Raw genomic sequence first — 16,590 nt, 5'->3', positions numbered from 1 at the left:
TTAACAAACTCAGTTACTATACTAACCAATGATTATCTTCCCTCGCTTATGAAGGAAATAAAAGAAAGAAGGAAGGAAGTTGTTTTCGTCCTTTACGAAGCACTGTCTGCTGTTATCCATTTTCTGACTAGTTAACTTAGGTGGCGATTCGTTATACTGATTCAGGAAAAAGAATATATTTTTTAGCCATAGAGACATCTCACTTTAAATGCGCGTGACATTCCTAGTCCTCTTATTATCAGTTCTGGGAAAGCCCTATAAACAGATCCAAGCACTGGTACTACTCTACTAATGACCCTAAATGTCGCTTGTGATGCCAGGGCTCAAGCTCTGTTTTCGCTAGTATTTTTTCACATGAGTCCCTAGGCAACGCTGCCTTTTGCTGGTCGCACAGCCTTGCTTGCCTTACTTTACAATATTTGTCGCCCATTTAACTATACGTAAGTATAATCCAATTTCCAAGGCCAATATTTATAGTACAATATCTTAGTTTACCAAAAATCAAATCAGGTCGGTATCAAAAATGCGTGCGACCAATGGAGTGAAATCGGCGAAATTATAATCGATAATGACTATGGACGTATTTGTGCATACAAAAATGTGCGTATAATTATGATGTATATAAACTAAACAGACGTAAGTCTAAAGGTGGCAATACATATGAGTATTTATAAGACATGTTCAAAAATAAATAGCTTCGAATGAGTTGATAGATCATTATATTAAACTTGCCCAGGTGAGTGCGTGTACGTAGTTTAACTAAGCACTTGGTATTGCATATTATTGCTGCAATAGGGTGCTCCTTCGAAGAATCACAATATTTTTTGTTTGAATACTATTTATTTTATGGTGAAAATAATAATTCACTGTAACTAGCAGCTATAAATATAATCTATTCATTAACCCTGTAGTTTTAAGCATTAAATCAATTTCCTAAAGTAAGTATGGACGATACATAATAATGTGTAATTTAAATTTGTTATTTATTTACAAGAATACGTGATATTAATTCTTTTTAAATAGGTACAGGTGGAAAGTATGTTTAGTTGGTAACCCTGTGTTAAAAAGAGGTATACTAAATTTGGTGGAACACTGCTCCGCTTGAGCGCGCAGCTGTCGCCATAACAGGCCATGTTAATACGTATAGATTTATCTATATATTTTTTGGGCGTTGTTGTGTTATTACTCTGTATTTAGTTTTAACGAGGGCTGAATTGTTGCCCAATTGTGCAATTTGTGTCAAATGTCTTATTTACATATTACTATAAAGAAGCACTGGTTTTATTGTACATATACATATATATATGTAACTAATGATTCTATCTTTGTTCGTGTTAACTTGATTCAAGTAAAAAAGAGCCAAAGGAATCAAAATTAAGCGCTTGAGCGCGGGTTGTGATAGCCAATATTCTCAGGAATGTTTTGTTGTTCATTCAAACATTTATTTAGCAAGAACGACTTATAATATGTTACACATTGTTAAGTTTAAAGAAACAAAACATAAAAAATATTTTGTGTGAGTATATTGGCTTATGTAATGACGAAATAATCTCTCAGTACGCAACTTTAAAGAAATCTCATTTTTATTTACATAATTTTGAATCCCTATTTTATTTTGTGTGTTTAAAAACTTTACTGTGTGATACTTCTCGTCCTATTCGTAGACTTTATATAACAAATGGTCATCTAGCAAAGCATGACTTAGAATCTAAAAATATTGGACTGTAGCGAACTGACTAGTGAAATGGCATTTCTTGTTTTGTTCCTAGATGCAATCTAACGTAACTAATAGAGGTGTAGTAGTTTTGGAATTTCACATTATTTGTATCCGGCATTTCTCCTTAAAAAATAATAAACTCAGTTGATACAAATTTGTTGCGTATTTGTCGTGTAACCATATTTTTTTATTATATTTTGTCCATGTACATTTGTGTTAATGTTAAGTTTCCTCTGCTGCCCTCTAAACATTGATTAATTAACTCTACAGAAATGCCTCATTGCTCATTATGAACTGTCAGTATTGTTTAAAAGGATTGATCAATTACTTGATGTGTAAGTAGAAAGTGTTAAGTAATAATTTAAGTTTTAAATTTTTAATTAACTAAGAGTACTGATAATGTTACAGCTATTTTATTAAGTTTAAAAAAAAACCTAAGCCAAGGTAATCAAGTCCAAATTACATTCCATTTTGTATTATGTGTGTACATACATTTTATTATTTCGATTTTATGTATATCTTGTAAGATCAGGTATGTAAGAGCTTTAAGAATTCTATGTAAGAAAATGTGCTCATTATTTAAATTAACTTGTTGTGACAATTAATGATTCCAAATGCATTTATTTGCTTTCATCTAACTATCAAGTGCAGCTATGTATGATCTGTTATTGTAGCTTGGTTGTTAGGGCTGGAATACGTTTTTAACTTTACCTATACTTACATTCTGCAATAATGGTAAAAATATATCATCCCACAAAATCATTATTTATCCGATTTTTATATTATTATAAACTGTAAAATAGTATGTCAATATATTGAGGCCATAACTTTAACTAAACCACTAAATTGGGAATTATGAATTTAAGAAAAATTCTATGAGTATTTATTTGGATGTCTTTTTATTAGTGCATTTAGACTTTATTCATTTCATCGGATATTATTTGGAATGTTGCATGTCATATTCTAATAAAAAAATAAATGCATAATATTAATAATTTACTTGCTCAAATATGTATATTTTTTATATAATCTGTACAAATTATCTTTCGCTCAGTGGATTATACTTTATTTTAAAAAAATATGTCAAAAATTTATTTGATTTCTTTTTGTTTCAATGTGTTCTTAAGGTAAGGTATCATAAAATTGTAGCAATTATCTTCATATCCCCCCTTTTCTATCTTGCTTTACATTTAAATGATTTTCATCTGCAGGCCAATTTAAAGAGGTTGCTTAATGGATAATGATCACATAAAAAAAAAAATTTGATTACAAGTAAAGAGTGTGCCCACAATCTCCTTTTGCATATCATGTGTCATGGATGCTAAAGGTTCACATGCATTGATGCTAAAAAACTTGTTCATACACAAGATTCTCAACTGCCATGCAATTTTACTTTTTTCTTATAATAAACTGTTTTAAATATCTGTATAGCAATTGAGTCGTAATACTCAATATGGATAGCATTATTGTATTTTATGCAATAAATGTAACATCATATCAACAATTATCCTGTAAATGATTTGTTTGTCATGTCTATTTTGTTTATTTGTGTTGTCGTCCACATAGCAAAGGCCCTTCTTAAGTTGGTGTAGCTCAGGTCCATGGTAGCATTATCATGTGGCAATACTTTCATGACACAATTTATGGATCTAATAGCAGTATTATGTGTAAGCAATATATATTTTTGTTTAATCTAAATGTATAAATGTTTATTAATAAAAATATACTGTTGGTTGTAAAATGTGTTTTATTACATTAACTTAAAGTAGACTTAGTGCATATCTAAGACCCTGTCCAGATGGAGAGTTTAGCGCTCTTGGTCACTGCGTGCAAAACGCTCCATCTGGACCAGGTGTAAAATAACTGCTTACAAGTAAATTCGAAAAGCTACTTGAAGAAGCTTATTGGTCCTTTTGCGTAAGAAGGTGAGTCTTTATTTTTTGGAGTAGTTCTTTCTTGACTGGGTCCGGAACTAAGGCTCTGGCTCGAGGAGTTACTCTGTTTACCAACATGTCAAATGTAACATTACCACCATCATTTTCCTTGACCATGTCTCGACACAACATCCTCACTTGATCTCTCCATCCACATTCTATTAGCCTTCTCCTTAGTAGCTCCTTGAATCTGAAATTAAATAACTTGTAAAAAGCTCTTCATGAAAGGTTACTTATGTAAGATTAAAAACAAAATAAAAATAACATACCTTTCCCTATCTCCGCTAAGAATCAGTCGTTGATGGGCAATAGTATTATTTACAGTCATTATTAAAACCTGAAACATTTTGTTAATAAGTTAATGGTTTTATAATATTATTTAAAAAAAACTTGGCCAAGAGCGAGTTATAACTTCAGTGTTAGCAGAGCCAGAGCCCACTAAGGAAAATGTATGTTTGACATAGACATGAAAAATTATGGTTATCAGACTTTTCTTATTGATTGCGCTATAAGAGCTACCTTCATACAAAATTTCAAGTTTCTAAGACAGCCGGAAATACCTACCCTACAAATTTTTCGATTAAGGCAATTTGTATGGAAACACCTTTTTAGTGACTGTATATTTTGATTGCGTTGACTTAGAAGTTTGAGTTTTTTCACAGCAAAGGATTGTAGATTGTATAAGGTTATAATTGAACTCAATACCTAAGTACATTCTCGATATAAAAAAAGGTCTTGACAGACAATAAATTGATTATAAGGGTTCCTTTTGAGGTACGACCGACACCATAGCCTCCTGGGTCCCATGGTCCTCACTTGAAGACATAAAAAAAATTGAACTTTACTTGATTGATAATCTGTTCAATTTGTGAAAACATAAATTTTACGTCAGGCCTCAGGAGGCTAAGAGGGTCACTGTCACTGAAAAAATAAATTACAGGAAGTGGCATCATCAATTTTGCTTCAAGGAAAATCATAAATTACACACTACATGCCGAACCAAATTGTACTTACTTACCACAATCAACGTTTTTCTTTTACTATTTTATTTTGATAACCAGGACCCCAAGACCAAGTAATCAAAATTATCAACGTAACTTACTTAGGCCATGTACTGCGGTTCAATTAGTGTCAGTGTGTGTTAGAGTATATAATCACTACGTTTCGTTTATTTATACAACAACATACGTACGTACTGTTATCGTACGTCTGTGTATAATATTTTTCACCTATGTATGATGAGTTCTGTGACATATTTTTTTTTTTTTTTGGAGATTGTGGCTTGGTAACGAGACCTTTAAGCCAAGTCTTTATTTTAGAAGTCTTGTTTTTGATCACTTGAATTCACTTATTTCACTATATTTTTCCAATTGTATTTTTGATATATTTGTAGAGAGGAACGAAGCAATTTGTGTTTTTCAATAGGTCAGTGAGGCGGCGGGAGGATTCTTCAGCTTGATTTATTTCGCTGGCAAGTATCAGTCTGTCCAGTGCATAGCTATGACATTTGAATATAATATGGTCTAGGTCTCCAACGGCGTTATTGCACGCAGAACAAATATTAGTGTTAACAATACCGAGCCTGTACAAGTGGAATGGTGCATTGCAATGACCAAACCGAAGCCTGTTTATGATAGTTATAAAATCCCGACTGGCAATCTTCAAATCATGGTACCACGGCTTGACGGGTAAATCAGTTTGAATATTTCCGTACCATTTTCCTTTCTCTTCTTGATCTTTCTTCCACATGTCTGTCCAGTATCTTCTTACATCTCTGCGAAACGTACTATAAAAGTCGGTCAGAGGGACGTGTACTATATTTTGTACATCCAACATATTTAATCCTTTGAAAGCAGTCTGGTCTGCGATTTCGTTACCAGTTATTCCTTTATGAGAAGGAATCCACATAAAGGATACTTCGATCTGTTTTAGGGAGAAGCTGTACAAAATATTCCTAATTTTGTATAACAAATAATTAGTTTTGTAATGTATTTTGAAATTTTCTAGCGATTTAATTACACTAAGTGAATCAGATAGTATTAGAAAATCCTTATAATTATTTACACATGAGATACGTTTAAGCGCTTCAATAATAGCGTATGCTTCTGCAGTGAATATGCTACAATTGCTGTCTAGTACAAAACTTTGAGAAAACTTAATTTGCGGATCATATACTGCACTACGAACATACCCCTCACCCTTACTGCCATCAGTATAGAGAGTATAGTATTTACTGTTTTTGTGTAGAAATTCTAGAAGCTCCTGATTACTATGAACTTTATCACTGATAACTGAAATTTCAAAGGCCACACTGGTAAATGGAAATGAGTAGCAAGGAGAAATACTACTAGTGTAAATTTTAGAGCAAACATTTTTAATTTCCAGAATGATGTTACTGAGCTTGGGTGACTTACAAGCCAGAAGATCACTGCTAGACAGCAGTGGAGCTGCGATTGCCCTTTGGCCAGGTAATATACTTTCTATAACTAAATTATTATTTTGTGAAATAATCTTGGCACAAAATCTCATGAACAACAATAATCTTCTAAGGATGAGTGGCATTGTAGCAGTTTCCACTTCCATTGCTCTAACAGGTGTAGAGCACATGGCACCTGATATTACTCTGATAGCTTTGTTCTGTAAAATATCTAGTTTTTTAGTGTGTGAGCTATTTATATAAGCAAAACAACTATAGTCAAAGTGGCTTCTTACAATAGCTTTGTACAAACAAGATAATGTTTGGGGATCAGCGCCCCATGTTACTCCAGCTAGGCATTTCATAATGTTAAATCCTTTTAATGCATTGGATAATATATATTTAATGTGCATTTCAAAAGTTAGTTTAGTATCAATTACCACTCCTAAAAACTTATGTTGGGGAACATTTGGAATGATCTCATCATTATAAGTTATAACATCAGTTGGATTGTCTTTTGTAAACAATAATACACTACTCTTAGAAGGGTTAATTTTCAATTTTAGTATGTTGTTATAATAAGAGTGCAGATCTTTGAGGGCTTTATTAACATAGTTAATAGCTTGATCAATATTATAATTAATGCTGTATATGACCAAGTCATCAGCAAATTGTAGTACCTTAACATTATTCATATTTACATATTTACAAATTTCACTTGTATATAAGTTATACAGCAATGGAGATAATGTGGCTCCTTGCATTGTACCTTTGGATACAGTTCGAGGTCCATACATATTATTGTTATGTCTTATATACAAAGTCCTATCTGTTAAAAAGTTATAAATCCATTTGCACAATAAGCCAGGTATTTGTAGGCTAGACATAACTTGTACAAGAATTGAGGGACTTACATTATCAAAAGCGCCTTGTACATCTAAGAAAACACAAGCAACACTAGATTTATTACATTTTGCATTTTTCAGGTCTTCGATGAGAGAGACAAAGCTGTCGGCACAACTTCTTCCGCGACGGAAACCATACTGAATTGGAGGGATAACGGAATTGGCTTCTATAAAATAGTCGAGCCGAGTTTTAATCATATTCTCAAAGATTTTACCTAAGCATGAAGACAGAGAAATTGGGCGATAAGAAGTTGCGTCTTCAGGTGGTTTTCCTTGCTTATGTATTGGAATGACACATTGTGTTTTCCATGACTGTGGTATGATTTGCAGTACCCAAAGGGAATTAAGGATATTTAGAAATAGCTTTTGAACTGAAAGATCCAAATTCTTAATCAGTATATAAGGAAAGTCATCTAGACCAGGCGTTGTATTTTTACGAGACTGTAAACTGTGGATGAATTCTCTCCATGAAAAAGGATCAAGCAAAAACTTGGATGAATCGCGATTGTTGTTAAGGCAAAAATAATTTTCAAGATTCTCAGTGGAATTGTGATTATCATTGTTTGTTAATTTATCCAGTAAAGGGCCAATAAATTCATCATTAAGAGATTTATTAGTAGTTTTAATTCTTTTAAACATTTTAATATATTTCCAAATTAAACTAATAGGGGTAGTTCTGTTAAAACTGCTACAAAGCCTTCTCCAACTACACTTTTTTTCTTCTGCTATTGTTCTTTTTTTAATAGCATCTAGTTTTTTGTATTTAATGAAATTTTCTACACTAGGATTGTTTCTATAGAATTTTAATGCTTCATATGAATCAATGACACTTTGTTCGCATTTACTGTTCCACCAAGGTGCAGGAGGCTTACTTCTAAAGTTAGAAGTTTTAGTAAATTTAGGAATGCAATTTAATTTTAGAGAGTTAAGCTGCGAACAGAATTGGTCATAAGTCTTGAGTGGATTTTGAGCATCTAACACTATATCTTTAAAATATTCTTTAGAAAGTTCACAGTACTTTTTCCAGTCAGTTTTATTGTATAGAAACTTTTCCATTGGGGCATTAATTTGATATTTATCAACGGACATTATAATATTTGTTATAGTAGGAAAATGGTAGCTACCCATGTTGTCATCGCTTACAGACCACGCGCAAAGTGGTGCTATATTCGGACTTGTGAAACTGATGTCTATTGCAGAGGGGTTGCAATTAGGATAATTTATTGTAGTAAAGTTACCATCATTAAGAATACACAAATTTAAATCGTCGATTAAATCGAATAATTGTTGACCGCGACCTTTTGTAGATACGCAGCCAAAGGCAATATGATGTGCGTTAAAATCTCCTGATACAAAGATTGGTTTAGGTAAATTATTTATTATGCTACGTAATCTATCTATTCTTATATTTCTGTCTGTTGGAGGCCAGTACACGCATAAAATGGTAAGGTCACCACTTTCTGTAGAGATTGATATTGCTATAGATTGAATATCTTCGTAAAAAGTAGTTTGTAGAGGCTTGTACTTAAATGATGGCTTTATTAAAATAGCGACACCGCCATGACCATTATCAGCATTGCGAAAATGTAAATTGTAATTTGGAATGTTGGTGATACGGGTATCTGAAAACCAGGTTTCGTTAAGAAGACATATATCTATTTTATTTTTGTGTAAAAAATTATTAGTAAGGGTTTTTTATTATGAAGACTTTGAATATTAAACTGAGCGATACGAAGTTGTGAAGTTGTAGCTAGATCCATTAATTAAGGCAGGTTTTTGAAAAGTAAATCTTTGATAGATTTCGTCGTAACTGGAGAATCGTCTGCTTTGTTAGCAATCGCTATTAGAGTGCGCACAATAGTCATTGTCAAATCGTTATTGGTCATTAAAAGATTTTTTAAGTCAACTGTTTTTGAGGGAGAGCTTGTGGATGCCAGGTTTTTGGAATTGTTGTTTATTGTAGTGTCTTGTGGTTGTTTCGAGATAGGTTTTTGGATCAATGGAGGAAATTCATCCCTTTTAGAGTCTGTAACACTTGCATAAGTTATTTTGGTTTTCTTTTCTTGGATTTTTCTCATTTTAATGGGGCACATTTTAGAAATAGCTAAGTGAGCTCCACCACAATTTATACAGCAGAGCTCAGTTGGTTTGTCACAATCTTTGTACGAGTGTTCACCTGAACAGCAGCTGCATCGCTGCTTCCCGTTGCATACTTTTGCAGAGTGGTTAAATTTGAAGCAGCGATAGCACTGCTGTAAGGGTGGGACATAGTCAAATACTCTGTAGGAAAACAGATCGTATTGTACACTATCTGGCAATGTATTTGACAGGAATGTAATACTCACTGTCTGTAGAGGTACCCTATTCTGACCGACTTTTTTAGTAAAGCGCCGTACCGCGACGATGTCGAAGCTGGAAGACAGTTTACTGTACAACTCCTTATTGGAAATGTTTTGTGGTACATACCGTATTATGCCCGTTCGTTCTATTTGCGCAGCCGGGATATAAGCTTTCATGTTATATTTTTCCATGAATTTGGTATTGTTTAAAAAGTTGTTCGCCGTATTATACTGCTTGAAGATCGCTGTTATTTTATTCGCATTTATTCTGCGAATGGCCACCACACCTTTCACCTCCGCAGCAAAAATATGGTTCAGGTAAATTGGACTTTTGTTACCTAGCTTTTCCTTATTGTCCTTGCTCTCAATGAACACTTTAAATTCGACATTTAACGAATTTTCGGGATACAACCTTTTATAATTAGGCTTTAGATAGGGTAAATACAAATCATCCTCGTTGGAGCCTTCTCCATTCTCCTCGGGCACTGATGCCCTTTTTTCTGGCCTTGATAACTGGAGGGCTATCGCCTCCTCCTTCGTCACCAATCATGTTTAGAAACGTTTTGAACACTTTTCATAACTTTTCAGCTGATAAAATCAAGATAGATCGCAAAAACAACTTAAATAAAACTCAGAGCGCGCGCTTCGTTTAAGAGTTCCCGCCAGACCCTTCTGTGACATCGAGTTTGAAAGTTTTAGAGATGTACCAATTATCGAGTGAACTATCGATTTTTCTACGAGTTATTTTTCACAGAACTCATCATTATTATGAAAAATACAATTGTGTAGGTAGTGTAGTGTAGTGCAGTGCTGTCACATACAATTTTGGAAAAACGGTAGAACAGGATACAAAAATTAGTAGAAATTGAAATGGAAAATAGATAGAACTACCAACTCAAGGTTAATCCATTTTTAATGATTACAAATGCGTATAAAATATTTTAAATTATTTATTCGTGATGTTTAGTTTATCCATATTCTTATTAAATAATCTCAAATTTTCAGAGTTAGGATCTCCACTTGATTAACGCGTTCCGTTTTAAGTGCTGAAATTACAAGATAGGCTAAATTCGATAGTAAGTAAGTAACATTTCATTACACGCGTGGTAATTTACAATCGTAATATTTTGAAAAATAGGTAGTTTTGAGGCATTTTTTGAGATAGGTAGAACGGAAGCGAAATATGTAGATCTCCCCAAAAAGTTAAGTGTAGTGTGTGGTCGGCTGGGCTACTCTGAAACTCGAAGTTCGTGTCGTGCGGTCCCTCTGACACTTACACTGTTTGATACGAGAGGGAGAGGGACCGCACGACACGAACTTCGAGTTTCGAGTTTCGGAGTAGCCCTGCGGGTCACGGATGTGGTCATCAATAAGCAGTGCTGCCAACGACTCGGAATCTGATATCGCCATTTTTCACAGCTTTAATGTAGCCAAATTTGAACAGCAGGGCTACTACGAAACTCGAAACTCGTAGTTCAAATCGTATTAAATAGTTTAAGTGTCAGAGGGACCGCACGACACGAACTTCGAGTTTCGAGTTTGGTAGTAGCCCTGCAGGTCGCCTGTATAAAAAAGTAGCCTTTGTGTTATTGCAGATCAGGTGTCAAATTTCATAGCTCTAAGGAGCTATAAGATTAGTAAGATATGCAAAATATTAGTATGGAATCCTACACCGCGTTTGGTCAGTTTTATTGTTAACTAGCTTTTGCCCGCAGCTTCTCTCGCGTTCAATTTGGAGTAACATACATTTACTTTCTGCGATCCTTTTTTCGTGTTTTGATTAATTTTCGGAGGATTACATGGAAATACAAATACGGACAGATTTTCTTTTAGACAGATGGTGCAAATTTTGTAATACAAAAATCAACCTACATACGTAATTAATTATGATTCTTACCTAGCTTTGAAACCCTGCTTCGCTGATTCAGGGTTGAAGTTTTAGAAAACGTTAAAGTACTACGCGTTTCTTTTGCCCGCGATTTCATACACCATATAGGATTATATCCCGAGAAATTGTAAAGTAGTGCACCCTAGTGCACCTCTGCATTACTTTAGGTCCATCTATGCCAAATTTCACACCGTAGCATGCTGAACTGGTTGTGTTGTTCATAAAACGTATGTGGGTACTTGGGGAGTTACAGTGACAAGTTAAAACGGTGGTTGTGGTTTGTTAGTCTAACAACTGGTAGCATGGTGTACGGTTGTGTCACTCTGAAAATGAGCTCTGGTTGAGTTCGAAACGCGTCAGTGTAAAGTGGTGGTGGTGATAGATGGATTTGTGTGATTTGTGTGTTCTTACAGTGTGGAGGTGGAGGAACTGCATGAACACACATTGCATGGGCACAAAAGTAGCTATCATAAAGGTCGCGGGTGGGCAAAGTAATTGTGTCAGCTCGTTGAACGTACATGTAAAATTTCGTATCTATGCTATCAGTCCTTGAGGAGTTCCATCATCAGCATACGACCCTGGCTGCAGCATCAGGCGGTGTATATAATATAAACGCATTGTCATTGAAATTTAACAATCATGAAAAGTCTTTTGCGTGTGCCATTATCTTTTGAGGAGTTCTCTTGTACGAAGACGATCCTCGCCAGGATGAGCAGGATGTCACTGCTAAATAATTGTTACCAGATTTACATCAGTTTGCCAAATCTGCAGTCCCCAGTTTTAATGGATTAGCTTATGCGTTTTCTGATTCAGTTGGTATATAAAATTCTCTTTATTCGTTTTATGTTTTATCGGAAAATCTTTGACACAACCTATTACCTACTTGCATGCCAAATTTGAAGTTTCTAATAATTATAGTTACGGAAATAGGGTCATTTCAAAGTGAAAATATAAATCCCATTTCGTCCCATGCGACGAAAAAGGTTATATGATAATAAATGACTAAATTGATTTTATTGTTTTGTTTTATTAAGCTATTCTCCAGCTTCATTTCTGTATATCAATTATTTCTCAAATCCAAGTACTTTTTGAGATTTCAACCCCTAAAAAAGTTCCATGTGATATGAGCTCGACGTAGAAAGTTATACATCTCGATAGAACTTTACACGCCGGTCGCCTCGCCCCGCGGAGGGGCGCGTGCGGGGTTCTATCGTCAGTCGTCACCGGTCTTCGCGGGAGATGACACGCTTTATTACTTTATGTTATTTTGGCACGTTTTCTTTGGTGTGGGTTTCTTTATAATTTTATGTTAATTTTGTGGGGCTTGAATTTAACTCCTAATAAAACGAATCGTCGCTCGAGACGACTTATAAACTTGGCACTAGACCAACGAATCAACGAAGTACAAGTGAAATTAATGATTTAATTACAAATGGTCCAACAGAGGATAGTCATCATGGTTCAGAAAGACGTAATTAGCTATTTCTTCTATTTAAAAAATAATAGTGAGTGTGTTTTTATGTTTTTACGTTTTAAGTGCTACTGCCGTTAGATTCCGGAGTAAAAGGTAGCATATTACCTCTTAGAACTTTATTTATAGTAAATCAATATAAACCGGAAAAAAAATATGCGTAACGTATTATGATCTTAGCAATAAAAGTTTTATATACATTTCACGATCAGAAAAAGTTTTAATAAGCACGATGTATATAGTTATGTACCATTAATCGATGGAAACTAGATAGAATTTCAGAGTTGTAAGAGCACTTGTAACCATTTACGCCGGAACAGACACGCGTTGTCGAGTTCACTTGTGCATATGTCACCTTCTTCTACGGAACTCATTTAAGTTAACACCGTTTACGTCTCAAATTTTATTTTCTATTTATTTTTATGGAATAAAATATCATACATACATACATATACGTAACGCTTTATTCCCTGTATGGTAGGAAAAGACAATAGAGCGCCATACGCTTCTATTCTGACATAGTTCTCTCGCTTCATTCACATTCATCACTCCTCATACATGCTCGACGCTTTCGGGTACTTCTAACCTATATAGCCTCTCTTCAATATGCCGCCGATCTGGTCGGTGTACGTTTTACGAGGATAAATAATAAACTAATGCCCCAGTCATATCTTCTGCAAATGTAGAAACATCACACAGTACGGAATCATGTTTGTATGTATGTAAACTCTTTATTGCACATAAAAATAAAAATACAAATACACAGAGGGGAGAAAAAAGGCGAGCTATTGATCTAGAGCGTGATGCGATGTAAAATCTAGGTAAAGAAAGTAGTGTCGCCGTTCAACCCGTCACTTTCTGTAGGCACATCGCCAATATTGGAACCATCGCCTACAAAGGAACTGACGCCTATAAATGAAATTTCTGATACCGAAACGGTTACTCTAACTCTAATTATGTCGCAAGTATCGTCTCGAACGCAGGCTCGATGACTTCCAGCCACCTGAACAAGCCGGGTTCCAAAAAGGCTTATAGTACCGTAGACCGCATACATACGCTGCGGCAAGTCATACAGAATACCGAAGAGTATAACTTGCCACTATGTCTAGCGTTTGTGGATTACGAGAAAGCCTTTAATTCGGTCGAAACGTGAGCGGTGCTTGAGTTTCTCCAGCGATACCGTTGACTATTGGTATATCGAAGTGTTAAAGTGTTTGTATAACAACGCCACTATGTCGGTCCGAGTACACGAACAGAATTCGAATGCGATTCCTTTGAAAACAGGCGTAAGATACGTAGATGTCATATCTCTGAAACTGTTTACTGCCGCTTTCGAAGACGCCTTCAAGCTTCTGGAATGGAAAGGACTAGGCATCTCATCGGCGAATACATCACTCACCTTCGGTTTGCCGACGATATCGTGGTTATGGCAAAGTCGATGGAAGAACTCAGTACGCTACTCGAAAACCTCAATCGAGTGTCAAGAACAGGTGCCTACTCCTATTTTGGTTGAGAATTCGGTTCTTGAAGTTGTTGACGCATATGTATACATAGGAAAAACCGTCAAATTAGGTAAGTTCAACTTCGAGAAGATTGACCAATCGTCGAATCCAACACAGATGGGCACCGTTTGGAAAACTCAGCAATGTCTTTTCGTTCAAAATTCTTCAGTGCCTTAAGACGAAAGTCTTTTTAAACCAATGTGTGTTGCCAGTGATGACAGTACATATGGATCGGAGACGTGGTGCTTCACTATAGCCCTTATAAATAGGCTCAGAGTTGCTCAGCGAGCTATGGAGAGAGCTATGCTCGGGATTTCTCTACGAGATCGAATTAGAAATGAGGAGATATGTAGAAGAACAAGGGTCACCATTATCGACATGGCCAAACAAATTAGCTCGTTGAAGTCGTGGTAATAGGCAGGCCATATAGGATGGAGAACGTATGGCTGTTGGGGCCGAAAAGTTCCAACGAGATGGAAGGATGACCTAGTTAAAGCGGCGGGTTCGCGGTGGATGCAACTAGAGGGCTATGGGGAGGCCTATGTCCAACAGTGGACGTCCTGTGGATGTGATGATCACGATGATGATGAAATACATTACTTTTAAAACTTTTTATATAATTTTCATGTGCGATCATAACAAACAAGCACAAGGAACAAGTGTCATATTGTGAGTACCTAATGGGCAATGTCGTTTGTAATAAGCATTAATTATTATTTATTTTGTCATTGCGAATAATCACGTACAGTCGAGTTCATAAACATGTGAGCAAAAATTTGATAAAAAATATCTGAACATGACTCTATTGCTAACGGCGTAGAAGATAGATAGATAGATAGTCACATGTTGTTGAAAAAATTATCAAAATATCCGAGGAATAAAGTTTCATATGCCTATAGACCTCGGTTCACAAAGTCAAACTCCGACAAAGATAGTTCTATATTCTCATAACACCGAATTTTTGGCTGTGCGTTCCCACGAAAACAGTTACATATTACTTTAAGACCCAGAATTCCTTGAAAGCCTTAACATTTAAAAAAGATTGCTACTAAAAAGTAATCCTGACAACTCTAGTAAAAACTATACTTAATTGCATTGACGAATTCCTATTACTTACAAAGCTATAATCAAATTAAACTAAGCAAAAATTCAAATGCCCCTAGTGAAAAGTAACAATTTTGCAGAAGTGACTTTATTCGTCGGATGGGACGATTTATTCCCTATCCCGTGGGAATTTCAAAAAATCCGCTTCTACGTCATAACATCTACCTGCATACCAAATTTCAGCCCGATCCGTCCAGTGGTTTGGGCTGTGCGTTGATAGATTACTATGTCAGTCAGGGTCATTTCAAAGTGAAAATATAAATCCCATTTATTCCCTATCCCGTGGGAATTTCGAAAAATCCGCTACTACGTCATAACATCTACCTGCATACCAAATTTCAGCCCGATCCGTCCAGTGGTTTGGGCTGTGCGTTGATAGATTACTATGTCAGTCAGTCACCTTTGAGTTTTATATATTTAGATTTAACATGTCATTTTTAATAATTGTTTTATTCATTTCGTCCACTGTTTTCTTTTTGATCCCACTTACATTCTACATTTTGCGTGGGAGGTATTTTTTTCTCTTGTGCTTATGACAATTTGTGTTGTAAGTGATTCTCTCGTTCAACTTCAACTACTATTATATGGACCTTGTCCTTCAAGTAGCCTGAAAGGCGACCAGTCGCCATTGAGAACTTTACGTTGCCGATTTCCTAAGTAGCCTAATGAGGGCTATCGCGAATGAATTCCCCGCTAGAGGCGCTAGTGTAGCGTGAGGTCTCCGAAATGTCAAATCTCATAGTTTTTGGGTGAGCTACGCGGGTTTATTTATAATTAGAATAATTTTGTAAATATTTTGCAATATCTGAAATTAATTATGGCAAATATGCGTTCCGGGCAATGAATGTCGTGTTTTTGAGACAGTTTTGTCTTTCGGAAACCTTTTTCCTCCCTTTTTTCCGAACAAAACGGGGACTATGCAACACTGTGGCATGCTCGATATTTTTATGGTACGGTTTTAAGGTGTTTTAAATATGATTTTAATCTAAACTTTGTTTTCACGCCCGTAATAACAGACTTTGAAAGCCATACTTAAAAACCTCACGCAACAGTGCGCCATCTAGTGAGACAAAAAACGATAGCCCTCATTGGCGTGAATTGCCTACGTTGGCAACACTGAAAACAAAACCAAACTATAACTCAACTCATATGAATGTCATTGTCGAAAATTGACATTTTGTTTTTACTCGACTGGATTGCAAACGAGCAAGTGGGTCTCCTGATGGTAATTTTGATGTTTTCTTCCTTTCTTCTAGGAAAGAGAAAGAAAAGCAAAATCGTACAATAAATAAAGTAGGCAGTCGAAGCTACCTC

At 35.4% G+C, this 16,590-nt stretch overlaps 1 protein-coding gene across 3 annotated transcripts; it reads right to left on the bottom strand.

Annotated features, from left to right (window-relative positions):
• Positions 1-3,446: 3,446 nt before the first annotated feature.
• On the bottom strand, positions 3,447-4,901 carry LOC141426636 (enhancer of yellow 2 transcription factor-like). Of its 3 annotated transcripts, none has more exons than XM_074085688.1 (3): positions 4,666-4,901; positions 3,921-3,988; positions 3,447-3,841 (listed from the first exon to the last, which is right to left on the bottom strand). In XM_074085688.1, the coding sequence occupies exons 2-3, from the start codon at positions 3,977-3,979 to the stop codon at positions 3,619-3,621; spliced, it is 282 nt and encodes a 93-aa protein (XP_073941789.1). In that variant the 5' UTR covers positions 3,980-3,988; positions 4,666-4,901; the 3' UTR covers positions 3,447-3,618. The 3 variants fall into 3 exon arrangements, with proteins under 3 accessions (XP_073941789.1, XP_073941788.1, XP_073941790.1); XM_074085687.1 differs by having other exon boundaries at positions 4,670-4,901; XM_074085689.1 differs by having other exon boundaries at positions 4,754-4,901.
• Between the last annotated feature and the right edge of the window lie 11,689 nt (positions 4,902-16,590).

Source organism: Choristoneura fumiferana, chromosome 3 (assembly GCF_025370935.1).
Source record: "Choristoneura fumiferana chromosome 3, NRCan_CFum_1, whole genome shotgun sequence".
Classification (NCBI taxonomy): domain Eukaryota; kingdom Metazoa; phylum Arthropoda; class Insecta; order Lepidoptera; family Tortricidae; genus Choristoneura; species Choristoneura fumiferana.
Note: the sequence above shows the minus strand (reverse complement) of the source record. Positions and strands in the feature narration are given on the sequence as shown.

What these genes read in the sequence shown, in the direction of transcription:
- LOC141426636 (XM_074085688.1), bottom strand. Translation starts at nt 3,979, where the DNA reads ATGACTGTAAATAATACTATTGCCCATCAACGACTGATTCTTAGCGGA. An exon ending in CTTAGCGGAGATAGGGAAAG is followed by an intron (nt 3,842 to 3,920) that starts GTATGTTATTTT and finishes ATTTAATTTCAG; the next exon opens with ATTCAAGGAGCTACTAAGGA.